The sequence below is a fragment of the Sceloporus occidentalis genome, unplaced genomic scaffold, assembly GCF_023333645.1.
Source record: "Sceloporus occidentalis isolate IW3139 unplaced genomic scaffold, rSceOcc1.0.p SCAF_134, whole genome shotgun sequence".
NCBI lineage: Eukaryota > Metazoa > Chordata > Lepidosauria > Squamata > Phrynosomatidae > Sceloporus > Sceloporus occidentalis.
The window spans coordinates 1,663,541-1,691,462 of NW_028317114.1; the positions used below are offsets into that span (position 1 = coordinate 1,663,541).

The 27,922-nt window shown below is 40.5% G+C and overlaps 1 protein-coding gene across 1 annotated transcript; it reads right to left on the reverse strand.

Annotated features, from left to right (window-relative positions):
• Window positions 1–452: 452 nt before the first annotated feature.
• On the reverse strand, window positions 453–27,918 carry LOC149281358 (oncoprotein-induced transcript 3 protein-like). The gene is made up of 10 exons (XM_089499387.1): window positions 27,907–27,918; window positions 23,604–23,655; window positions 21,970–22,344; window positions 21,781–21,891; window positions 12,086–12,208; window positions 8,122–8,244; window positions 4,611–4,771; window positions 1,991–2,406; window positions 1,228–1,327; window positions 453–626 (listed from the first exon to the last, which is right to left on the reverse strand). The coding sequence occupies exons 1-10, from the start codon at window positions 27,916–27,918 to the stop codon at window positions 453–455; spliced, it is 1,647 nt and encodes a 548-aa protein (XP_089355513.1).
• Window positions 27,919–27,922: the final 4 nt, after the last annotated feature.

Genomic DNA, 27,922 nt, shown 5'->3' on the forward strand with positions numbered 1-27,922 from the left:
GGTTGTGGGATGCATTCAATAATCGAGGAGTTTGGAAGAAAGTTGAATGTTTCAATTTCTCCACTATGCTTTATTAAGGGCCCAGTCAATTGAGTTTCTCCTGCAAGATGGACTGAACTGACCTGTCATAACTCATTTGGGGTATCAGAGAGTTGAAATGCTCAAATCTCCTGCAAATTCCCAGTTTGGTGGCTAAACAACCCAACAAAGATATAGACATCCAATGCTTTGAAAGGGCATGGTATGATGGACACATAAGAGCAAGTAAAAGTAGTTTCTGGAAATGGTTTGTGAAAAAAATGTGGAGTTTTGAAGTAGTCATATTTTGTATTATATTAATGAAATCAGTCTTCTTTTAAGAGACAAAATGGAAGGGGAAGCTAAAGTTTAAAAAAGAGTAGATGTAAGCAGACGGTTATTCTTTTTATGCAGCCATGCATTTCTAGAGGAAGCTACTCTTCCATGTCTATAATAATAGGTCCCCCAGTAAGAATATGGTTAGCCAGGTGGCTAGTTCCTTCTGCCATTTCTGCTTGTCTGCGCATGCGCCTGCGACATCCTTGTGCACATCGAGATCGTTCATCTGTTGCACCACATACAAGGACCTGGCAGTGTAAGAACACTTCCTGACGGGGAGAAAAAAAAAAAATGTTCTGAAATTCTGCACTGCCACAGATCAATGTTGAAATAGGACAAATATGGGATACTTGGCAGGTACTTGGCTCAGCCTGCCAGAGTTGTATTTTATACAACTGCTACCCTTACTGTGCCCTTCTACAATGAGAGAAAAAAAAATATATATAATAGCACCACAACCCCTTCATAGTCTAGACATTCTTGTGGCTACTGTAGAATTTCAATAAAATGATCAAAAAAAGATTCAGGTAGCCACCCATTATCTTAAAACCAGACCACCACATTTAAAGATAGTACCCTATTACTTGTCTACCGTTATGTTGGTATAGTGCGCACTTATATTTATTAATGTCATAAAATAATTTTACCCCACTGGTTTAGGTATAAAACCTGGTTATCGTCTCAAATAAAACAAAAGAAAACCCCACACACAAAAGACATATGATATTTAACATTGAATTATTCATGGTTCATAAGATCCTGGGCCCACATGCTGGGAAGTACAATTCTCAAAACAAAAGTGAAACTATGCATAGGTATGTTTGGTTACTTAAATAAGCGTTAGTCACAGTATAGTTCCTTTCTATTTACCTTGTTATCTTTTCCTACGAACTTAAAAACCGGGACCTGAAAGTGCTTTGCAAGATGATCCTTTGATGTATATTGCTTCACACTCTCATCTGAAACACATCTATAAATAAAATAAATAAGGAAAAGGATCAGTTAAGAAAATTGTACTTAAAAATATAAGATCCATTCTAAGTTAAAATAATTAATTTTACATTACATTAACATAGTTAATAATTACTCGTTTTATACCTGTAGTTCTTCCCTGCAAATTCTATCTAGTTTCTCTGATATTTTAAGTTCATTAGTAGCAGTTTATATACATGGCTCTGAAATGAAATTACAGTCTACCATATAACCAAAAAAATAAAACACAAAATAAACAGGGCACTGGACATAAATACTTTTTAAAATATTAAGAGCAATATAAAATATATATAATTTAAACCAGTTTCCCAACTGGAAAGAAAACGGAAAGAAAGTATAATACGTGTAATAATTTTAAAAGTATACAAGGCACACAGCAATTTAGAGAGTAATGTGTTTCTTTTATATTACTTGGTATCATTCTGTATTAAGCGTAGCTGGAATATTGTGCTCCCAATGCTTTCTCGAGCTTAAATAAATATTTGTTATCGAAACAGAAAAACATTGAATTTAATAGCCTGCTTTCTGTAAAACTACAAGCTTTATTAGTTTTTTTTGCTAGGTCTATGATAGATTTAAGCCCGTCCAGTGCTTGCTTAAATTGTATCCTATAGATTAGTAGAAAGAATAAAGCACTTGCCCATCCTGGATCAAATAATACTTCAGAATCTCGTCAAATTTTGATGTTGGGGTGGCATAGCAGCTCTCCACTAACGTTTCCAGTCCATTCACACGCATTAAGGGTTCAATGCCAAAGTAAAGCGAGTCTCGAAGTTTAAGCACCGGCAAGTTCTCTTTATATGGCTCATCGAAATCCTTATCCTTGAATATCTCCAAGGTAAAAGGGAAGGATCCTCGATTGTGTCCCATTATTTCCAGTGGTGAGTTCTTGAGATTCGGTACATAGCCTTCAGATATTGTGTATAGTCTGGGGAACTCACAGGTCACTGGGATAAGGAGCTTGCTGGTGCGAATGATTACATCCCCATTACTGCCTGGAGTCTGCTTCGGCATTCCCGTAATAAGATTAGTGGCAATAATTTTATCACTTACTACCTGGAAATTCAGAAAGAATAATAATGAAACTTAATTGAAGTACTCAATATATTTCTTTTCTATAAAGGTTTCTAGGACAAAGACTTGATTGGTATCATTTGGCAATGTAGCCCATCTCTGTTATATTTTTCTTTAATGTTAAATGTTTACTGACAATCAGGGCCGGCCCGACAATGGAGCCGAGTGGGGCAACTGCTCCAGGCGGCACTTTTGAAGGGGCGGCACTTTGCCGCCCCAAGCCCTTTTTTTGTTTTTAAAGCGGAAGAGAGAGAGAGGGGCGACGAGTGGTTTTCACTTACCAAATTGTCAGTACCCGCTCGGCGTCCCTCTCTCCTCTGCGTCGAGTCTCCCTGTTCGATCTCGGTGCCGGCTTGTAATGCTGAGCGCCGGAAGATGACGTCATTTCCGGGGCTTAACATTACAAGCCGGCACTGAGACCAAACAGGGAGACTCACCGCAGGACTGCTGAAAGGTACCGTATTTGCTCGATTATAAGACGACCCCGATTATAAGACGACCCCCCAAAATCAAAATATTAATTTAGGAAAAAAACAAAAAGCCTGAATATAAGACGACCCTATAGGAAAAAAAGTTTTACCAGTAAATATTAATTCATGTAAATATATTTTTTAAATTTCCTTTTATTTGCCAACCTGCCCCCCCCCAGTTATGCCACTCTGCCCCCAGAAATGCTTTATACCCCCCCTATTTGCCACTCTGCCCCATGATATGCCTTATACCCCTATATGCCACTCTGGCATATAGGGGGTTAAAAGGCATATCATGGGGCTGAGTGGCATATAGGGGGTTAAAATGCATTTCTGGAGGTATATATGCATATCATGGGGCTGAGTGGCATATAGGGGGTTAAAATGCATTTCTGGAGGTCCAGAAATGCATTTTAACCCCCTATATGCCACTCAGCCCCATGATATGCCTTTTAACCCAGCATGTACTGGCTGCCTTGGCTTGATAGGAGTGTGATTGCTGCTAACAGCAATCACACTCCTATCAAGCCAAGGCAGCCAGTACATGCTGGAACCTGGGGATGATAGTAGTGGGATTACAGCCTCCCTATGCCATGCTACAACCCCCACCCCCCTTACACATCCATGCTATCACACACAAACACACATTCACAAACATTTAAATACTCATTCATTCCATTAATCACACATACTTCACACATTAATCACACATACTTACCCCAAAACCCTCCCCCACCCCCTTACCTGAACTGCAGATCTCTCACTCGAAGACTTCTGCAGGGGACCGGCTGTACCAGCAACTTCTCTGGCCCCGCCCCCAGAGGAGGGAGGGGGAGAAAGAGTTCTGTGAGGAAGCTACAAGCTTCCTGTCCTCCTGCTTCTAACGGAAGAGACGCTGCTCGCGACCGGTAAGCAGCATGGCCCCAGCCATTTTTTTGGGGTCTGATTAGAAGACGACCCCGATTATAAGACGAGGGGTATTTTTCAGAGCATTTGCTCTGGAAAAAACCTCGTCTTATAATCGAGCAAATACGGTAAGTACAAGGGGGGGGTAGATAATAGGGAGGGAGAAGAAGGGTAGATAATGGGGGGGGGGCAGGGACGGAGGGAGAGGAAGGGTAGATAATGGGGGGGGCGGCATTTTAAACTTCGCCCCAGGCAGCATTTTGTCTTGGGCCGGCCCTGCTGACAATACAGCTGGAAAATTGTTACTAAAATTATTTACTAAAACAAAAACTTGGGAAAATAATTTAGGCCCATAAAACAAGTCATAATTAACATTTTGATTTAAGAGATCCAGTGATGGTTTCATGTTCTGGCCACTGCTGACTGCTCTTCCTCAGCTAATGGTTTCTCCAAGTTTTCACAAAGCAGAGTGCTGTAATATTGTGTCATGTCCAAGCCCCATACTTTTCTCATACCTGCAGAGACCATGAGCTTGAAAGAGAGAGGTAATCCTTAGGGCGATTAGGTCTCACAAACTATACTTGCCCCAGGCCTGGCAAATTAATTTAACAGATGGCAAACTTAATTTATCCTGGGAAATCTGGGAAAACAAAGCCTGGAAAAAAAAATTATATTTTTTTCATCTTATAAATATGTAACAATATATATGGTTCCAAAATTACTTGGCTATTAATTATGAATTATGGAATACCACTAGATGTTTATCTGTGACAAAAAAAAAAAATATAATAATATATTGTGGCTACACACATTGATGGTGGTTCCACAAGTCTTCAGGTTGAAATTGACGTTGACATGGGTTCCATTTGACACTCCCTTGCAGGATGAATTGGACAGAAATAGTTCCAGTCCTCCAACTAGATCCTTAGGAACAGCTACTTCTATGGAGCTGGGTTTGCACAAGACAGGAACTGTGAAATATATTCAGTAGTGGTGAATATTTCAATGTAGAAAAGTATGTTTCTTTACTCTTTATATTTTTAAGCAAAGAAGAGTCATGTGAGAAAAAACAACTAATGGTAATTGCCATGGCTGATTTAGTAAAAGACCACCAAATAGTTTACATTAACCTACAGATACCGAACTGATGTCTGTCATAAATGAGTCGTTTTGTTACAAAATCACTCCTTACATATTAAAGATATATAACACTCACTGGCCACTTTATTAGGTACATCTTGCTAGTACCGGGTTGGACACCCTTTTGCCTTCAGAACTGCTTTCATTCTGCGGGGCATACCTTCTACAAGGTGCTGGATACATTCCTCAGAGATATGGACATAATGGCATCATGCAGTTGCTAGAGATTTGTCGGCTGCACATCCATGATGCAAATCTCCCGTTCCACCACATCCCATAGGTGGTCTTTTGGATTGAGATCTGGTGACTGTGAATTCCATTGGAGCACAGTGAACTCATTGTCATGTTCAAGAAACCAGTTTGAGAAGATGGGTACACTGTGGTCATAAAGGGATGGACATGGTCAGCAACAATACTTAGTTAGGCTGTCGAGTTCAAACAATGTTCAAATGGTACCAAAGTGTGCCAAAAAAATGTCCCTTACACCATTACACCACTACCAGCAGCCTGAACCGTTGATACAAGGCAGGATGGACCTGTTCTTTCATGTTGTTTATGCCAAAGTCTCACCCTGCCACCTGAATCTGAATTGAGACTCATCAGACCAGTCAACGTTCCAGTCTTTCATTGTCCAATTTTGGTGAGCCTGTGCAAATTGTAGCCTCAGTTTCCTGTTCTTAGCTGACAGGAGTGGCACCCGGTGTGGTCTTCTGCTGCTGTAGCCCATGGGCTTCAAGGTTGGACAGGTTGTGCGTTCAGAGACGGTATTCTGCATACCTTGGTTGTAACGAGTGGTTATTTGAGTTACTGTTTCCTTTCTGTCATCTTGAACCAGTCTGCCCATTCTCCTCTGACATCAACATCGCATTTTCATCTACACAACTGCCGCTCACTAGAACTTCATCAAGTTGTCTTGGCCACGTCTACATGTCTAAATCCATTCAGTTGCTGCCATGTTGATTAGGTATTTGTGTTAACAAGTAATTGAACAGGTGTACCTAATAAAGTGGCCAGTGAGTGTACTTTGAATATAAACTGACACCACATATTCTTTCAACATTCTGTTTCAGGTTTTTTGGCGTCTTGCTTATGTTGGAGTCATGGATACCCTGGGTATTAATCTTAGTTTACTAGAAAGAAATACTATTTTTATTTTGATACATGTGTGCTCATGAAAGCCCCCTGGTATATCATAGTGATTCCTGTGTCACGTTGTTCTGTTTCATGTAGAAACATAATTAGATGGTTGATATTACCCATTGTGCACAATTTTTTATCCCTTATGACCTGACATATTAAGTAGTACCGTATTTGCTCGATTATAAGACGACCCCGATTATAAGACGACCCCCCAAAATCAAAATATTAATTTAGGAAAAAAACAAAAAGCCTGAATATAAGACGACCCTATAGGAAAAAAAGTTTTACCAGTAAATATTAATTCATGTAAATATATTTTTTAAATTTCCTTTTATTTGCCAACCTGCCCCCCCCAGTTATGCCACTCTGCCCCCAGAAATGCTTTATACCCCCCCTATTTGCCACTCTGCCCCATGATATGCCTTATACCCCTATATGCCACTCTGGCATATAGGGGGTTAAAAGGCATATCATGGGGCTGAGTGGCATATAGGGGGTTAAAATGCATTTCTGGAGGTATATATGCATATCATGGGGCTGAGTGGCATATAGGGGGTTAAAATGCATTTCTGGAGGTCCAGAAATGCATTTTAACCCCCTATATGCCACTCAGCCCCATGATATGCCTTTTAACCCAGCATGTACTGGCTGCCTTGGCTTGATAGGAGTGTGATTGCTGCTAACAGCAATCACACTCCTATCAAGCCAAGGCAGCCAGTACATGCTGGAACCTGGGGATGATAGTAGTGGGATTACAGCCTCCCTATGCCATGCTACAACCCCCACCCCCCTTACACATCCATGCTATCACACACAAACACACATTCACAAACATTTAAATACTCATTCATTCCATTAATCACACATACTTCACACATTAATCACACATACTTACCCCAAAACCCTCCCCCACCCCCTTACCTGAACTGCAGATCTCTCACTCGAAGACTTCTGCAGGGGACCGGCTGTACCAGCAACTTCTCTGGCCCCGCCCCCAGAGGAGGGAGGGGGAGAAAGAGTTCTGTGAGGAAGCTACAAGCTTCCTGTCCTCCTGCTTCTAACGGAAGAGACGCTGCTCGCGACCGGTAAGCAGCATGGCCCCAGCCATTTTTTTGGGGTCTGATTAGAAGACGACCCCGATTATAAGACGAGGGGTATTTTTCAGAGCATTTGCTCTGGAAAAAACCTCGTCTTATAATCGAGCAAATACGGTAATTGGCACAGTCTTATGTTCATATGTTGAACATGGAATGAAAATAGAATGCCTTTGATGACAGAGTTGCAATTCTATATTTTATACACATTTTAGATGAATACAGAGGTTAAACTTGTTAAAAATTCTTTAAAATTGTTGCTAATGTTTACTGCTCTGAAGTACAATAGAAGAGCTCACACTCTTGTTTTACATGTTTAAGCTCTACCTATTCTATCACAGCGGGTTAAAAATAGGGCATCAGTGACCTCCCTCAGACTATGGAAGCTGTTGAGGTAACCCTGAGACAGCTGCCGTGGCCCCCTAAGGTAAGTTTTGATCTGAAGCAGCTGCTTCTTTTTCAGTGTTAAAGATGACACTGACTAGGGCTAAAATAGGCTTACTCAACATGTGTTGCATTAGATAGAGGGTTAAAAGAAAACTAAATCTGGGAGTGGGTTGGTTTTTTTGTAGAAAGAAGAGCTGCTTATCATACAAAGATGTCATAATCATAGCACGGACTTTTGGACTGCTACCACAATCCAAAGCTCAACACTAATAAGAACAAAGGATTGATATTGCACAGTATGACACGTTTGTCACCAAGTACATGGTGATATTAAAAAGATAATTCTGTCCCAATGCAAAACTGGTTCTCAATTCCCATCCGCATCAAACTCCCATCTAGTCTTCTTCATACTAGGCAGTTATACCCAATGGCAATCTAACAATGGTTTTACTTTTCTCATAGGAATGTATGATTTATAATCAAATATGTTTCCATTTATTTTCCTTAAAATATTACCTAAGTACGAATGTGAAAAAAAGTGAAAACATGTTTTCCTGTACCTTGGCAGGTGTGGTTATCATCAGACAGGACCAGCCCCCTTGGGCACTGGCACTGGTATGTGTCACCTATGGGTACACAGGAATGACTGCAGCCTCCATTGCTGTTATGACATCCTTCAATATCTGATAAAAAAAAATAGCTAGTCAGTGGACAAAATGAAATATTCCAAACTAAGAAATTTAAAAGTGGTATCACATAATTGAACATAAATGCATTAATTAGCCTCTCTAACATATTAAGCAAGTGAGCTTTATCAAGTATGTAATTGTATTCTTTCCTCTGAGGGTTTTACAGTTGTTTATCCAACAGTATTATGAATGAGGTTTCTAATGCTTGAGTCAATTGTGAATGTCATGTTAACCTCCTGAGGCTGAGGACACATGGGGGTAGGTTTGAGTTTGGGAGTCGGGATATGACGGATTCATGGGGAGACTACTTGCTTGCCTGCCTGCCCAGTCCCCTCTTATGTCTAAGTCACCAAGCACTTTAAGTGAGAACTACCTAATGCATAAAGCGTTTACATTTCATAGACTTAATTAAATTATTGAAATTATTAAATTAATTTAAAGGACTGAATACATGAAAGATACATTTTTGAATATGTTTCAAAACAAGTTTCTCGATCTACAATACTTTATTGTTATTATTAATAATACAATTGTATAATATAGTTAACATGCATTTTCCTTTGTAGCCATCTTTGTATCTATTGCCTGTATTATCATTATTATTATCCTTTATTTATATAGCGCCAACAGTTTACGCAGTGCTTAATACAATACATAAATTCAAGGGATATGACAAGACGAGAATTGACAGACTAAGACAAACCGATACATTTGGTGGAGAGAGCCCTGCTCGCAAGCTTACAATCTAGAGGGAAATGGGGTGACAAACAGAAGGCACAAAGAAAGGGTGAGAGGTAGTGTGGTGGTTGTATCGATGACAAGGAAGTTCTAGCAGCTAAGATGGTGCGGCTTCTCTGAAGAAGTGGGTTTTTAGATGTTTCTTGAATGTCAGGAGGGAGAGTGAATGCTGAAGGTTCCTTGGGAGTAGATTCCAGAGATATGGGGCAGCTCGAGTGAAATCTTGTAGATGGGAAAAGGAAGAGGTGATAAGTGAGGAGGAGAGCCTTAGCCCATTGGAAGAACGTAAGGATCAAGTAGGAGAGTACTTGCTAATGAGTGCAGAAATGTATGGAGGAACAGTATTATGGATGGCCTTATATGTCAGTACCAGGATTTTAAATTTAATTCTAAAGGTAATTGGGAGCCAGTGGAGAGTTTCACAGAGGGGGGAAGCAGAAGAGGAGCGACGTGCAAGGAAGATGAGCCTAGTAGCGGCATTTAGGATAGACTGTAGAGGAGAGAGTCGAGACAGTGGAGTGACAACCAGAAGAGTGTTGCAGTAGTCAAGACAGGAAATGATAAGTGAATAAACCAGAGTTTTTATGGATTCTTGGGTGAGGAATGGGCGGATACGAGAGATGTTTTTTAGGTGCAAGCGGCAGAATCTGGCGAGGGACTGAATGTGAGGGATGAGGGAGAGGTTTGAGTCAAGGGTGACCCCAAGGCATCTGGCCTGGTTAGTAGGAGAGATAGTCGGGTTGTTAATGGTGATAGAGAATTCAGGTAGTGGAGTACAGATGGAGGGAGGGAAGATAATGAGTTCAGTTTTAGAAAGATTAAGTTTCAGGTAGCATTGTGACATCCATGAAGAAATAGCAGACAAGCAATTAGTAATACGGGACATGAGAGATGGAGAGAGATATTTGTAAAATGATATATAAACTAATAAAAAAATGTTTTTTTGCCATAAAAAATAATTGGGCTCTGTTGTCTTAGAAGTACTGTTATAATAACTCAATATAAAGCCATAGCTCCAAAGAGTCCCCACAAAACAAACAAGGCCTCCTCAGGACCCAAATCAATGCTCTCAGTATGTAAGATGACGGAAGGCACTTATCTCCATGTGGTGGAGTTGTAGAAAAGTAAAAAAAACTCTGGCACAATGTGATAAAATATTTTAAAAAGTATCGCTAATGTGGAAATAAATAGATCCTATTATTGTTGCATCTTGGGTGTACTCCAAAAGGAAATATAGATCGAATGTTTATAGGCTGCAAAACAATTGATATCCAGAAAGTCGAATAAAGACCATTATTTTTCCCTGCAACAAAGCGGAATTAAAATATCGACAATGGAAAGAGGGGTTAATTGGATAATTGGCTCCTCTTTAAAAACAAGAAAAATATGGAAAGAGTGTGAAAATTATGGATGAAAGGAATTTAAACGCTTGAGCATCTGAGTATACAAGCCACGTAAGATTTGATATCGGTTCTGGTTTTCCCTGATACCTCCCTGGTCTCTCCTGGAGACCCTTTGGCAGACAAATATTTTGTAAATGTATGTGATTTGTTGTTGTTATCAAGGATATATGTAGATGTGGAGATATATGAAGATAATTGGCTTTTTCATATGTTATATGTATGTTTTAAAGAAAAAAATTCTTAATAAAGAATATAAAATATAAAAAACTAATTTCTTTGCTCTCCTGAGGGCTCTGTTTTCTGGGTTTGAGTGTATCTACAGCTCTAAATGTCACAATAATGTACTTTTTATGAGATCTACACTCCCTAGTCATACTTCTAAATAAAGTTTCCATCTATGGCCATTTCAAATATTAGGATGTAACTGGATCTCCTAGATCAGTACCACTTATTCCTATAATTAGTGACCTCTTGATTGAAGTATACCAGTTGACTGAGGATGGACAGGAGGGATTTGGATGACCAAGTGGGACTATCCTTCTTTAAAAAAACAAATAAACAAAAATAAAACAACCCGCATGGGAGTCATTTACTATAGATGTCCTAAACACTGTTCCTGTCTATAGTAACTTTTGGATGCAAGCCTTCCTTCTCTGAGTTTGTATTTATTTTTATGTTTTTGACTGATTGATCAAAGTAAGGGAGGGGCAGGTCATAACAAGGGTAGAAGAATCAGAAGAGAGCTGGATGGTATAGGAAAGGTTTGGGAAAGAGCAGGTCTAAGTACAAAAGTGCGGGAAGGGAGAGTGAGAGGAGTGGAGAGATTATGTAAGAGAAGTGCGGGAAGGGAGAGTGAGAGGAGTGGAGAGATTATGTAAGAGAAGTGCGGGAAGGGAGAGTGAGAGGAGTGGAGAGATTATGTAAGAGCAGAAATGGCAGGAAGGGGCTGGAAGGATAAGCGGGGAAGCTGGAGAGGCAGGGGAGAGGCTTCAGAGCACATACATATAGATACATACACACACTATATAACCAAATGGACACCTTACAATTTCCTATATGAGCTTGTTGTACATCCCATTCCAAAACCATGGGCATTTGTATGGAGTCACCAGCACCGGATTGCAGCTATAACAGCCACCACCCTTCAGGGAAGGCTTTCCACGGGATTTTGAAGAATGTTCTTGTGAATTTGTGTCCCATCAGCCAAAGGATCAGGTTAGGCACTGATGTTAGACAAGAAGACTACCGGTGTTTCAATTCATCCCAAAGGTGTTCAATGGGGTTAAGGTCAGGGCCATTAGAGTTCCTCTTCACCCTATCTTTATGGACCTTGCTTTGTGCTCATGGGCATGGTTATCCTGGAACAGGAAAGGTGTTTCCCAAACTAGTACCCCAAAAATAAAGCATACAATTGTTTGAAATGTTTTTTGTATGCTGTAGCAGTAACATTACCCTTCACTGGATCCAAGGGGCCTAGCCCAAACCCTGAAAACACTCCCAGACTTCCAGAGATAGCTAGAGGTCTCTTTAAAACAAGCTACCTTTAAATAGTTCTTGAGGATGTTTAAGGGAAATTGTATGTATTTATTTATTTAGTAGCTGAGAATAGCAGAGCTGGTCTCACCACTTTTCATTTCATGAAATATTATGCTCTTAGCAGGTTACCAACGTGTGTAGTAATAAATATGTTGTACCTTCACATGTCTTTCCATCGCTGCCCAGGACCCGTCCTTTTCCGCAGTCGCATCTGTGAGAATTTTTCAGGTTTACGCAAATCTCGTTGCACCCACCATTATTTTGTTCACATTCATTTTCATCTAAAACAAAAATGTAAATAATTATAATCACAGCGGTGTCCCACTAGGTATCCATTTCATTCTCAACTCATGATTAGCTGCTACTTACTGTTTTGTTTTTTGTTTTTTGTTTTTTAATGAGCTACTAATTAGCCATGTTTTCCCTCCTTGTGTTCCTGTACGCAAAGTTCATTGTCTGGCAAGAAACCATGTATTCATGTCTGCTTTTTTTTATTATCAGGCCATGAAAGAACTCAACTGCTCTGTTTGGGTAGTTACTTAAAGCAATATGTCATATATCAATATGTTTGTCCTTTTTGTGTACCTTTTCATCAATTTTAGTCCTCCTTTAATCTCGGTACCTCTGCTCATATATTCTTTAATCTAAAATCCCATTTTGACTCCCTATATCAGTCGCTATATAATACTATGTCTAACAGGGCTCGATCGAAGTTGGCAAGATGGCTTGTGGTGAAAAATGCTTACATAAGACTGAGCCAAACCCAAGGCCTAGCTCTCCATGAACCTAGTTGCAATTATCAGTCATATGAAAAGCCCTTTTACACGTCCTTCAAGAAGGGGATGAATGTGTATTTACACGGCTCTACTCCAGTTCACAACCCCGCTTTTCACAATCTATTTTTTCTTTTTTTTTAACTTAAATTTTTTATTGTTTTATAGTTCCTTTTCATACGAAAATGCATGGAAAGCGAAGTGGTTACAACATAACACTTGCGACACAAGGCCGATGGTACAGATCGATTAAAACAAGCAGTTAGTGCGAGTACAGAAAAGTAAACAGTGCATTGTAATGAGCGAGGAGACGGCGCTATTCCACACATGTGAAGGAAATAGAACCATGATGAAAACATAGGACAATAATCAAAAACAGAAATAGAAGATGTCCCAATGGCAGGGTGTTGTGGTCGAATGATACGCGAATAGGCGCTCACAATAAATGAGCACGACAGACTCGGATCGCAAGGGCACAAGCGGTAAGCATATGTTGGTCACTAAATCATAACACAGTTCCGTCAATACACACAATAAAGAAATTATACAAAGTGTTGCGGACCGGACGCGACTCTCCACATCAAACCCCGACACACCACACGTTAAGAATGCCAGCAAGGCTCCGACTTGTGTCGGAGCCATGGGGACCATATTTTATCATAAAAAGGAAGCTGTAGATCATTAATAAAAGAAAATTTTTCCAGAACATGGACCCTCTCCAGTATTGCAAGAATGTCTGACATGTGAGGTGTAGTAGGAGATTTCCAGTTACGAGCTATGAGGGATTTCATGGCCAAAAAAATATGGATAATAAGTTTACGGGTGGGAGAGTCCACATAGCTATTTTACATATGTTCCCAGACTATCTCAGGTTCGAGGGGAAGGTACACACCCAAAGAGGAGGAGATGAACGTGAATATTTTTTGCCAGGTGGCCAAAATAGAAGGGCACGACCACCAGACATGCAACATAGAGCCAACATCCTGGCATCCCTTCCAACATGAAGGTGAACTGGAAGGAAATAAATGGGAAAGGCGAAGCGGGGTGAGATACCATCTGCAAACAATTTTTTTCTGCAATTCAAGGTGGTTAGTGCAGTGTGTGACTCCCCTCATAGCCTCCTCAGATGCCAGCCACCGTTCCAGCGGAAAGGAGGAGCCAAGTTCCTTCTTCCAGGCAAACATATGAGGAAGCTTGTGGTCCCACATACGGGAAATGAGTGCAGAATAGCAAATAGATAACATACCTCTTTTTGGAGAGGACCTACAACATAAACGAACTATAGGATGAGATGAAACAATATCAACTGGGGGAGATTTAGAGCGGGAGTTTAGTAGATGCCTGATTTGAAGATATTTATAAAAGTCGCGTGACGGGATGGACAATCGTGTTTGGATGTCAGTGAATGTACACATGTCCTGTTTGTGGAATAAGTCCCCTATACGAAGGGCTTGTGAAAAATTCCAATAGCGTATGTCTAGGTCCGGGATGAGGCACATGAGTGAAGTTAGCGGGGTGGCCTTCGTGATGGAGGATAAGACAGGCAGGAACTGCGACACTGCAGACCAGACATGGAACGTGCATATTGTGGTGGGAGGAAGAGGAGGGAGTGTGGGGCGAAGGCGAGAGGGTAGCCATAATAGTTGACTCACTGAAAGTGGGGCTAACATGGAGTTTTCGAGAGGCACCCAACTAGGAATATCCTCCCTGGAGTGAAAAATAACCGCCTGGGATAAGATAGAGGCCTTATAGTAGCTTCAATATTGGGAGCCCCCAAACCGCCTTTAAAGCGCGGTGCAAAAAAAGCTTGTCTCGAGATCCTCGATCTCCCTCCTCTGTTAATGAAATCGTTCAGAATGTGTTGTACTTGTGTAAAAAAACTATGTGGAATGACGACCGGGACCGCTCTGAAGACATATAAAAACCTGGGAAGGACCATCATCTTGACTGAGGCTATCCTACCCATCCAGGAAAGATCGAACGAACGCCAAGCCTGGAGCTCGCCTTGAATAGATTTCCATGTCTGAAATGCATTAAAAATATTAAATTTAGCCAGATTTTTAGGGAGTTTAATCCCTAGGTAAGAGATATAATCTTTCCGCCAGTCGAATGCATATGTAGAGCGAAGGGAACGAGAGAGCGAGAGAGGTAAGTTTAAAGGCATAGCCTGCGTTTTACTAATATTGAGCTTATGATAGGAGACTCGGGCGTAACTATCGAATTGCTCCAGCAGTGCGGGCAGAGAGGAGGAAGGATTTGTAATTGCCGCCAATATATCATCTGCAAACAAACCAAGAACAGAGGAATCACCACTGCGTCCTGAAAAACCAGTTATAAGGGGATCGGACCGTATCTTTTGAGCCAAAGGCTCCAAAGCAAGGGTATATAGCAGTGGGGAAAGGGGACAGCCCTGCCTCGTCCCATTGGAAATAGAGAAAGGAGCAGAAAGAAAACCAGAAAAATTAACCGACGCCGAAGGCGTAGAGTACAAGGCCATGATAGTGCGAATCATAGAAGGAGGAAAAGCAAATTTACGAAGGACCGACGAAAGAAAAACCCAATGTAAACGGTCAAAGGCCTTTTCTGCATCAAAAGAAATGAAAAGGCCAGGGGTAGAGGTTCATGCTGCGTCCCAAGATAATGCCAAAAATTTACGGGTATTGTCCACTGCTTGTCGGTGTCTAACAAAGCCTACTTGGTCATTATGGAGGAGGGAAGGTAAGAGTAAGGAAAGTCGGTTAGCAATAATTTTGGCATAAAGCTTAACATCCGTGTTAAGGAGAGAAATCGGGCGAAAATGTGCGCATTTGTCAGGGGATTTACCCGGTTTAGGTAACGTTACTATGTGGGCATGCAAGTTTTCTGTCGGAATAGTGCCAGTGGACATAAAGGAGCGAAAAAGTTTTAGAATGTGCAGCCCCAGAATCGGAAAAAAAGTCTTGTAATAGTGGCTAGAAAAACCATCTGGACCAGGGGCAGACTTAGCTTTGATCTGAGAGACTGTTGCCCGAATCTCATCAATATCTAATGGGGAGTCTAAGGTGTGGAGCATGTCGGCAGTAAGCGTGGGGAGAGTCAGTGAATCTAAATACCGGTTAATGACTTCATGTGTGAGTTGGGGAGTGTGCGTGTCGTCAGAGAGATTGTAAAGGGAGGCATAGTAAGAAGCAAATTCCTCAGCTATGTGGGAAGGATTCTTTAGAGTGGAGCCCGAGGCCGAGAAAAGAAATTGGGGACGAGACAGGGCCGTCACATGCCGGAGCTTATTCGCCAGCATCGTGTCAGCTGTATTGCCCTTAGAATAAAAGCGTTGGCGAAGGGAAAGGAGCATTTTGGCAGTTAATTGGGCCTGTATCGCCGCCAACCGAGATTTAACTTGTTGGATGTCTGAAATGAGTTGAGGAGACGAGGCTTGTTTGTTAAGCCTTTCTAATTCATATAACTGGAGGAGAAGGGAAGGCTTATCCCCCTCCCTCTCTCTCTCTCGCTTAAGATGGGACGCTATAGATATAAACTTGCCCCTGACAACAGCTTTGTGTGCGTTCCACAAAGATTCAATCGATGAGGCCGAATCTTGGTTTTCCTGAAAATATAATTCTAGCTGTGAATGAATTTCCGCAACTATAGCCGGGTCGGAGAGCAGAGAGTTGTTGAGGCGCCAGGAACCTTTGCCCCGGAAAGGGTGAGGATTACTAAAAGATAAACATAAAGGGGCATGGTCCGACCAACTAATAACGTCTAAAGAGCAGTCCCGAATCGATTGTAAAAGAAACTTTTCAACCAAAATTACATCTATCCTCGTGTATGATTTGTGTAATGCAGAGAAGAAGGAGTAATCCCTTTCCGAAGGGTGAAACAAACGCCACACATCGTATAACTGATAGGAATGCAAGGTGGAGGTGAGTGCAGCGGCCAGGGAACGTATACGTTTACCATAGGTGCCCGACGGGGGAGATGAGGCATCCAACATGGGGTCAAATATAGCATTTAGGTCACCACATAAGATAAGGGAACCTTTCTTAAAAGAAGTGGCTTTGCGGAGCAACTTCTGAAAAAAAAGTAATTGAGAGGTATTAGGTGTATAAAAAGCAACTAATGTGTAAGTGACTGTGTTGATAATGCAGTTGAGGAATAAAAACCGTCCCCGGGGGGTCCACCATCTGGTCTAGTAGTTGAAAAGATACATGTCGGGAGACAAAAATTGACACCCCAGCCCTGCAAGATGAGGCCATGGAATGAAATTGCCATGGAAAATCTTTAGAGTACATGTGAGCAGGCTTTGAGCGTTTTAAATGGGTCTCTTGCACACATAAAATTTGGGCGTGGGCCTTTTTTGCGTCTGAGAATAACATCCTCCTCTTATGTGGGGTGTTAAGGCCATTAGCATTTATGGATAATAACTGACGAGAGGACATTAAGTTGAAAATAAATAAATGAGGAAAAAAAATGGAATATTAAAGTGAAGTCGTGTAGCGTATAGTGGAAGACGGTGGAGACCCCCAGAGAAGGCAGTACAACATGGGAGAGCCGCGTCCAATGCCCAAAACAAAATAAATAAAAATTGAGGACCACATACCAGAAGCGCAATTGTAAAAAAGAAAATGGTGTGTATGTACCGCAACATGTGCAGACTGCAGAGACGATACCCCAGAGTATGACAACCGAAGTATAAGTGTATGATGCAGAGTGAGTGTAAAACAAAAAATTTACCGCCATCAGGACATGAACAATAAAAACTGAAAACATAATGTGAGAACATAGAAAAAAAAGCGCCGTGTAGCCAAACAGCAGTTGGCAGCCCAGGACGTGTATGGGCGCCACAAGGGGGAGGGAACCCCGTCCAGGTGTACCGTAACATGGTACCCATCGAAAGGGGAGGGGAAATCCCTGAAACGGCGAAGGAGAACCCCCAACTCCAAAGAGCCGAGACGTAATTAAACTAGTAGTGTGAGAAAATAAAATAAAAAATGGCGATGTACGTCGTGGTGTGAAAAAAAAAGGAAAGTCAACCGTGTATGAATGGCGTGTGAGTCAAATAGCTAGGCAGTCACCAGAAAAAGGATACCGGCGGTGGTGAGATCAGGTGAGTGAAGCAGGCGTCTTGGTGGGGACTGTATCCCACTCCAGCTGGAGGTGTTTCGGAGAGGATGCAGGAACAGGTGAGCGGGTCCTGACGGTGCGCGGCGATGACGAATCCTGCGATGAAACGGCAAGTCCCCAGTCCGAAAGAAGCTGCAGGCCCTCCAACGGTGAAGCAATGGAGATAGCCACTCCATCCTTGGAAAGGTTGATGCGCGTGGGGAAGCCCCAGCGGTAGGGAATCTTGTGTGCTCGGAGAGTAGAGGTGACGGAGGAGAAGGCCCTTCGTTGATGTAGTGTGTGTTGTGACAGGTCCTGAAAAAATTGCAGGTGTGAGTATTGAGCCGGTAGATCTTGCTTATGACGCACCTTCAGCATGAGTTGTTCCTTTAAGTCATAGAAGTGAATGCGTAGTATCACATCTCGGGCGAGGTAGCCTGTGTATCCTGTCAATTCGGACGTCTTCAGAGGACGGGAGGTTCAGGATGGTTTGGATGAGAGTGATGGTGTAAGTGCGCAGTTTGTCCGCGGTGATATCCTCAGTGATGCCTCTAATGCGGAGATTATTGCGTCTGGAACGGTCTTCCAGGTTGCCCAATTTGTGTTTAAGCGTGTCAATCTCATCTCGTAAGGAGGTGCACGCATCGGCCACTGTGTTATGTGCCGAAGAAAATTCTTCCATTTTGTCCTCTAAATGGGATGTGCGAGTTCCAAGCTCTTGGAGGTCCACGTGGAGTTTGGATAAGGCGTCCGCCATGTCCGATTTAAAATTACAGCGCATTTCGTCCAGAAGCCTTTTCATGGCGGTGACGGTTAAGACGCCGTCGCCTGGATCACTCGGAGGAGGCGAAGGTGAGTGTGGCAAGGGGCCAGCGTCCGGGCCTTGTGAAGCGTCGGAGTCTTCCGCGTCGTCACGGATGGTAGGTAAGGCGCGGGAAGAGGCCCGACGTCTGGGTTTGGGCTCGAAAAAAGCCGGAACAGAGCCCGACGACGGCTTGATCTTGCTCGCCGACATAATGCCCGCAGTGGGTAGAAGTAGATCCGTGGATAATATCCCGGTAACTGCCGAAATCGGTTGAATATAGCTTAGGAGTTGGAGGAGCTCCCGCACCGCACGTCTTACTCAGCCGCCATCCAAGCCACGCCCCCCTTTTCACAATCTATTAAACACCGCAGTTGTTTGGTAGAAGGTGCAGCAATTGTGCACCCTGATCCTTCACCTGTTGCGCCTTTGGCCTGTCTATAAGACTATGTGGCCACAAATGACTCAACCATGTACCATGTACCCACAAATCAGTAACACAAATATACTGGATGCCCTGAATAAAAGGGGTCTACTACATTCCAGGATTTAGGTTAATGTCATATTGTCATCTATATCGGCGCTGAACGTTCAACTAATAGGAACTACGGTATTTATAACTCATGCGACTGCTAAATACATGGATTTTATGTGACACCATGACACATCCTCTTTCAGTTAAGCGTTGTTTTATTATCAGTACCAAAACCAGCTAAAACTACAGGGTAATATTTTTCACATAGTAGATTTCTCTAATAAGACTTCCTAGGGTCACATGGTTCATTCTATCACGCTCTATGTATAGCATGACTCCATAACATCTTAATACCTTTACATTTTTGTAACACAAGCACTTCATTTATTTTCTATAGCATTTTGTGTTAAAAAGACACTAGAGCTTTGGAAATAATAGATTTTGCATCAATATCTCTAACAATTCGTTTCATCCGTTTTAATCCTTAGTCAGAATTTTATTTCATTTCATTTCCCCTGTCCCAGCTCTCTTGATGTTCACATCTTTCTAATATGCTTTGGTCAAATGAATGGATCAGTAATAGCAGATGAAAAATTATTTTTCTGCCTCATATCTCATGGCAAAGGTGCCATAAATCAGCCTCTGATTTTTTGGCAGATAGGAACTAAAAATATTCTTGTGACAGGCATGCATTGTTAATGTCTGCCCATTATGTAGCTCAGAGATACAGACTATTAATTTAACTGCAAGAGCTACCCTCTATCCATCATAACACACATTAGACTAGAAGTGCACAGGGCCTAAAACACAGAAAATGTAACTTACATGGCAAAATATTGTTTGCTTCAGGGATGGGAAGTGGTCTGTTTTTTCTTTTTTTTAAAGTTCTATTCCGCCTACTTCTGATTAAATACGATTGTTATTGTGTATTAGTAAATACAGCATTAAAAACATAATTCTTGAAACTGTGAAATGCGCAAAACTTTCCCAAAGTAAATAATCAAGCCAAAATTTGCATATATACATATATATATACACAAATATATACATATATATATATATATATATATACACACATATATACATATATCTAAATACATTTGTGTTTGCTAATACTTAATAAGCAGCACCTGTTTATTTTATTGAATGCTTAACACATGTACCATGTATATATATATCTTAGACTTCAAATTCGTATAAATTTGTTCAGTTGCTTTTTACGAATCTCCCAAAACGAGGGCGATCCCCGATGAAACTTTTTATCATTCTCTGAAAATGTGGCTGAGGTTCAAAGTTGGTACATGTGTTAAGCATTCAGAGCCCCATAAAACAGCTTCTTATTAAGTATTAGCAAACACAAATTTCACAAGAAAACAATCAAGGACAAGGTGCAAAAGATTATCTACAGCAAAAGAAAAAAAAAACAGATCACTCTAAAATGAAACTTTTAATAATATCTTTAAAAATCTCAACCAACGTATATTAGAGAGAGCCAAAGATGAGGAAAAGAAAAAAAAGGTCTTAGTGGTTTTGTGGACCTCAAGTGACCTCTACTGGGAGGCTGTTCCACATACCCCCCCCCCCCCACACAGTTAAGTAAATTTTCCATACATTAAGTAAGACTTTATTACATTAAATAAAATTAAATAAAAGTACAAATCTCATGTGTCCTGTGGACCTCAAAGTTCTTCTGTATCAGTATCTGTAAGCAAGGCTGTGGATTAATTTACCTCTACAGACAAGCAAGGATTATTTTATAATTTAGAGCAGCTTTTATTGCATGCAATGTGTGTGCGTACACAGAACTGGGGGACGGAGAGAGAGAGGCAAAGGAAAAAACACATCTCTGTCTCCTTCAGCATACCAACATATTTTGAACAATGCTATGCTTCCAGTTTTGTGGGAACAGTTTCAAGAAGGCCCTTTTCTATCCCAACATGACTGTGCACAAAACAAAGTCCATAAAGACATGGTTGGATGAGTTTAGTGTGGAAGAACTTGACTGGCTGGCACAGAGCCCTGACCTCAACACCCATAAATAACTTTGGGGTGAACTGGAAAAGAGATTGAGAGCCTGGCCTTCTCATCCAATGTCAGTGCCTGACCTCACAAATGCTCCACTAGATGAATGGACTAAAATTCTCAAATAAACACTCCACAATCTTGCAGAAACTCTTCCTAGAAGATTGGAAGCTATTATAGCTACAAAACAGGAACATTGTCTATGTATTTAGAATGCAGTATCATAAAAGTCCCTGTTGATGTAATAGTCAGGTGTCCCAATATTTTTGTCAACATAATGTATCTGCCAAGAACTGCTTCACTTTGACAAACATTAAACCAATTATCTAAGTTTTAAAAAAGGTAATGGTTATATTTCACAGGTATACACACTTTGGTTTATTTGAGAAACGTGACATGGCTAACTCTCATGTACACGTCTCATTTATTATGTTTACAGCTTCAGTACATATTGTTTGTACTCTACTGTGGCTGTAATTAGGTCTGTACGAATTGCCATCAGGCTAGTGCAAACATTTAATTTGAAGAGACAATGAAAATTCAGCAACTGATGAGGTAACTGACAGTAGAAGAAGCAGGTACTCCTAAAAGACAATTGAAACTGGCACAGAGAAAAAAAAGGTGTAATCAGAAGCACTGAACAGAATCTCTTTAATTATCATTTGTTACTTATGTTGACACTTTCAGATAATGTTTTCTTACCAAGACAGGTTTGCCCATCGGGTCCTAGAACAGTTCCAGCTCCACAAACACAATCTCCAGTATCCAAACATGTGCCTCTGCACTCCATCAAGTCACATATATCATAGAAATCTGGAAAATGTTAAAAAATTGCATGTTAAAAAAATCTAAAAAAAGGAAAATACACATGAAATCAAGCTAAAAACTTACGTCCACAGTAGACATGGAAGCACACATCAGGTTTAGTTAGCCGATAGACGTAGTACCCTCCTGGGCAGGCCTTGATATCCACAGTTGTGTTCCACTGGCAACAGTTGCCACTGAAGCTAGCACAAGCTTGCCTTTGCACAACACCTTCTGATTCACTGGGGTGACTCCCATTGAGCCAGATTGGTGAATGTGTACCACAGTGGTTTTCTGGGATACAAAAAGTTGGCATAGCATCCCCAGCCATGCCAGTGAAACGATACCACTCTCCTTCCAGATGGTTGTCACACATAGGTTTGTCTTGGGATTCATTGAACAGGTGGTCGGTATTCCTCCATGGTTCATTCAGGCTTATATATGCAGAACATGGGTCGAGAGCTAAAAGAAAGGAAAATCTGCATTTAATTAGTTCCCTTACACAGATCTGGTAATTTATGGTTGCATTGAGGGTAAAAACCCAGGAGGAAACTGGACCTATTGCTGTTTTTCCCTAGCAGAGGACACTTTGATCACTTGAAACACATCACTTCTTATTGGCTATATAAATCCACTAGGCAGGACAAACAAGGCCCTTATTCTAGGTAAAATTGGCTAAAATTGTCCCTTTACAATGTACAGAGATGTGAGTGAGTTATCCTAATTATCCTAATTATAAAGGATAATCCCTTTATAATTATTGGAAAAAAACTCCATATAGATCCATCAGTGAGGTGACTTTCTAAAATCTCACTTTAAGGTGTTTACCTTGTATAAAATAAAGTCAAGTCAGTAAGACAAAATTAAATTCTTCTGCAAACTCCATCTTTACTACATAATCCCCGAAGTATTTTATTACAGCATTCGCTAAAGTATGTAATTAAGAAAATAAAACCAATCTGCATTAATTCTAAGATCTTTTTCTCACATTATTTCAAGATTTTCCAGCACTTATTTAATTCAAAAATGACTTACTATGATTTTTTTAAATCATCAGTTTTAAACTAACAAAAGCTGAATGAACTTAATGCTAAATTACATTTAAATTAGCTATACTAGCACTGTGTTAAAATACTACTGATAAAATTAGTAGGCTGACTTCTAAATTAAACTAATAATTTTAATTACCAAGCAGGATCAATTACATTTGTGTGTATGCCCGAGTTCACCAGTCACCTCTGTTTCAGAGAATTAAGTAAGCGAATTTAGTAAGTTAAGTGTTAATAAGAATAATAGTTTTAGTATGACAACACAAAAAAATTGTTACAAGCGCATGCTTTAGGACCCCAGACGTTATTTAAAACACAGAAACCACTTTCACAGCAAACAGGCAAATAAACCTGTACGTCTCCTAAAAAAATAGATCTGAAAATGTGCAAACTCATTTGCGAAGTATTCCACAGTGCAAAGAAATCTCTTTTTAAAATAATGCTACAGAACAATAATGTACCACACAAAAAAGGCAATTCTCATTTTTCACCAAATGTTTTAAAATTAAATACATAACATCAGAGGAAGATTTTGTGTGAATGTAGCCCACTTACATCTACTTATGTCTCAACTGATTCACAATAGAAACAGTTTGGAGTCACAAAAATAGCCATTGAGTGTATGTTATACCAACTACCATTCGGTGCACATTAATTATTATTATTACTTACCAAGTGAGGTCACTGGTTTCAGCCTTACATAGAGGCAGAAAGCTAGAAGGAGCTTCAGCATCTCAATAACTCAAGATCAAACTACCAAAACTGGATGTGGACCTTCTCTTGGAAACTCTCTCTTGATCTGCTTCTTTCCACCCTCCACTGACTGTGCGTGAGTATATTCTATCTTTGTTTTAATTTATTTACCACCAAAAGTTCTTTCTTTATCAAGTCTACTGAACACACTATCAGAAGGAAGAGGATGAAATGGGGCAAACCTCTGACCCTTCCAATAGATATCTACTTTGTAAACAAGGATATTTTAAGGATTGATTCTCATGTCTCATCCTCCTATTGTTATCCCGTGTTGGAATCCTGAAAGTGACATAGTCTTATCCAAAAGGAACTCTGAGGAGGCATGCCAGGAGACAGGTCATAAGCTGAAATCAGCCCTTCCTTTTCTCTTACCAAATCACATGACGCTCAGACCTGAAGCACCCGAATTTAGAAAATGAACCATGCCAAATTAAAAGCAATTTACTGAGTTACATTTGCATAAACATCAAATAAATTTGTTATACCTTGTATTGGAGTCGCTTTCACGGAGCAAAATGGAGGATCAAATAAGCTTTCAAGACATTTCTGGACCATTCTTCAGATGTAATGGATCTCTGAGGTCTTGAAACCTTATATGAGACTACATTTTATTCTAATGAGGTTTGTTGATTTAAAAACTTTTTTCTTAAATCAATACAACAGTATCCCTTTTATGTGTGCAGAGAGATCCTGTATGTGTAAGTCATAGATAGATAGAGCTGTACATAGACATTATTATATGTTTCAACATAGAGAGCTAGATTAATTTCTGCTGCATCCAGCCTACAAAACCAAGATGCTAAATGGCATATAGAGCAAAAGCATCAAGCAGGATAGTAAAAATGTTTACCTTTTTAGTGTCAACATGACGAACAAAGAGTAACTGAAAAGCAGAACATGGTGTTGTAGTGGAAGTTGACCTTACTCCACTGAGTAGAAGATAAACGTGATGAGACTGTTATTTCTTTTTAGGAGGAAAACCCATCAGAATGAATCAGAAAAAAACTCTTACAAGAATTACCAATAGAACAGATATAATCCTTCCTTGCTTATCCGTCCTTGGAATTTACATTATATGTGATATACCTAACATTTGGCATGAGCCCATGTGGAGTTCAAGTCCAAAGAAAAGGGGAGGCTGGCAACTTCTGGCCCTGGGTTGGGCAGGTAATTCCCACCCCAACACTTGGTACCTAACATCAGAGGCGTATCTAGGGTATGGCACCTATGGCTTGTGCCATAGGCGCCATTTGAAAGGGGGTTCCAGTGAGCAGCTTTTAAACGGAGGGGGAAAGGGTAGAAAGTGATAAGGGAGGGAGAGGGGGTAGAAAGTGATATGGGAGGGAGAGGGGGTAGAAAGTGATAAGGGAAGGAGAGGGGGTAGATATTGAGGAAGAGGGTAGTAGGGAAAGGGGTTAGAAAGTGACAAGGGAGGGAGAGGGGGTAGATCTAAGTAAATAGTGTGAATTAATGTGTGGATGCCTTGAGTGAATGAGGGAGAGCATGAGTTAATATGTGAATGTATTGTCTGAATGAGGGAGAGCATGAGTTGTTGGAATGAGGGAGAGCATGAGTTAATATGTGGATGAGTTGTCTGAATGAGGGAGAGTGAGTTGTCCGAATGAGGGAGAGCATGAGTTAATGTGTGGATGAATTGTCTGAATGAGGGAGAGCATGAGTTAATGTGTGGATGAATTGTCTGAATGAGGGAGAGCATGAGTTAATGTGGGGATGAGTTGTCTGAATGAAAGTGTGAATTAGTGAATGACTGTAAAAGTGTTTGTGTGTATCATAGATGTATAACTGTGGAAGTGCAAAGATGGCACTAGCAGGAGGTTTGAGCCTTGGGGACCAAGATGGCACAGGCCAGGCTGTTTGGGGACAAAGTTGACTTGTGCTGGGCTATTTGGGGACAAAGGTGGCAAATCTTATGTGTGTTATCTGGGTGCTGGCCAGGTTCTATGTGGGCAGTGTGGACGCCAGGGCTGACTTTGGGGTGTGCAACCTGTGATCTATGCCTATAATTTAGGGGGTTTAAAATATACCTTTTAATGCCGTGTTTTTATGTGAATTTCAATTGATCTGTACCTGCAAAGCTGGGTTTTTGTGTTATTCTGTAGATCCATATCTGCTATGCTATGTTTCCATACATTATTTATGTATACCTGCAAATACAGGGTTAATATGTCTTATTCAGTTGATTAATACCTGCAATGCTGTTTCCATGTATTTATTTGATCTATACCTGCGATGCTACGTTTCATATATTATTATTGTATACCTGCAAATACAGGATTTGTATGTCTGATTCTGTTTATTTGATATATACCTTCAGTGCTGAGATCACAAGTGAATTTCAATTGATCTGGGTTTGTGTGTTAATGTGTTGATCTTTACCTGCTATCGGCAGCAGGCTCTAATATTTATATATATATATATATATATATATATATTTATATTTATATATATATTTATATATATCGGCAGCAGGGACTAATATTTATATATATGTGGGCAGCAGGGGCTAATAAATGGGTTTAAGATATTTGGACAGGGGCACAATTTCAGTGCTTGCCATAGGTGTTATTTTCAGTAGATACGCCTCTGCCTAACATATACATTGGCACACATTTCCATACACACTCTTACACGGACATAAACATACACGCTCATGCTAACTACACATATACACACAGTGGCGACTCTAGAAACAATATATAGGGGGGGCATACAAGATACCACAGTCAAACTGGGGGGGCATTAATAATTTCCACCATTAAATCATACCACTGAAAAAACATATATATATATATACACACACCGGTATCTATATATATATATATATATATATTGCCAAAAGTAATGTGCTATGGAATGATACTTTTGTTATTGGACAATACAATACTTGATCATTCAACATGGGAAGCCTGAAGCCACAATTTAGTACGACTTATCCTTGAAATCCTTTAAACACAATACCTTAACTTTTCCACTAAATGATTTCAGGGCCTAATATTAGATCCTGCTGCTGATATATATATATTAGCCCCTGCTGGCCATATATATTAATATTAGTCCCTGCTGCCAACATATATATATATATATATCAAATAAACAGAATCAGGTATACAATAATAATATATGAAATGTAGCATTGCAGGTATAGATCAAATAAATACATGGAAACAGCATTGCACGTATTAATCAACTGAACAAGACATACAAACCCTGTATTTGCAGGTATACATAAATAATGTATGGAAACATGGCATAGCAGATATGGATCTAAAGAATAACACAGAAACCCAGCTTTGCAGGTGTAGGTCAATTGGAATTCACATAAAAACACAGTATTAAAGGTATATTTTAAACCCCCTAAATTACAGGCATAGATCACAGGTTGCACACCCCAAAGTCAGCCCTGGCGTCCACGCTGCCCACATAGAACCTGGCCAGCACCCAGATAACACACATAAGATTTGCCATCTTTGTCCCATATACACCCTGCCTGTGCCATCTTGGTCCCCAAGGCTCAAACATCCTGCTAGTGCCATCTTTGCCCTTCCACAATTATACATCTATGATACACACAAACACATTAACTCATGCTCTCCCTCATTTAGACAAATCATCCACATATTAACTCATGCTCTCCCTCACTCAGACAATTCATCCACATATTAACTCTGGGAACATTTCTATGACTAACTCAGGACAGCCCTGCCTGTTGTACCATCCACACTACTGGGGCCTGGGAAATTACACCAAAAAGAGGCAGGGGAGGAAACTATGGAGGACTGTGGTAATAGTGTTAATGGGCCAGTTGTCGCTGTTAACCAGCCCATTGAGTATCAGGCTGCTTGTTATTCTAGAGGGGCTGCTGCCCCCTGGATTTCCAGCCCTAGGCCTAGGCTAAATCGCCTAGGTCAGAATATATCACTGGTTTCATATGCTCCAAACGAATTTCAAGAGTGTAGATTAATACGCTTTCCTGTCCATGAAGAGCAAAAATCCCAGTGGCCCTGGAATCTTTTTATCTTATTACTGTGATGTATGGTTAGCCAAAAGTTTAATTTATTTTCAGAATATTTCCATCCCAAGAATTGTCCTAATCTGTCAGGGGATATGACTAATGTATATTTCTTTCTCTATTAAATCCACCATATTTACGCAATGCTAAAAGGCAATAATTTATGAGGTAATGTTAATTCCTTTGACAAACTATTAAAAACATCTAG

Excerpts from the sequence above, each read along its gene's own strand:
- LOC149281358 (XM_089499387.1), bottom strand. Across the intron at positions 22,345-23,603 it reads GAAACCAGTGACCTCACTTG|CTCTCGACCCATGTTCTGCA; the intron begins GTAAGTAATAAT and ends CCTTTCTTTTAG. Across the intron at positions 8,245-12,085 it reads CGATGGAAAGACATGTGAAG|ATATTGAAGGATGTCATAAC; the intron begins GTACAACATATT and ends TTTTTTTATCAG.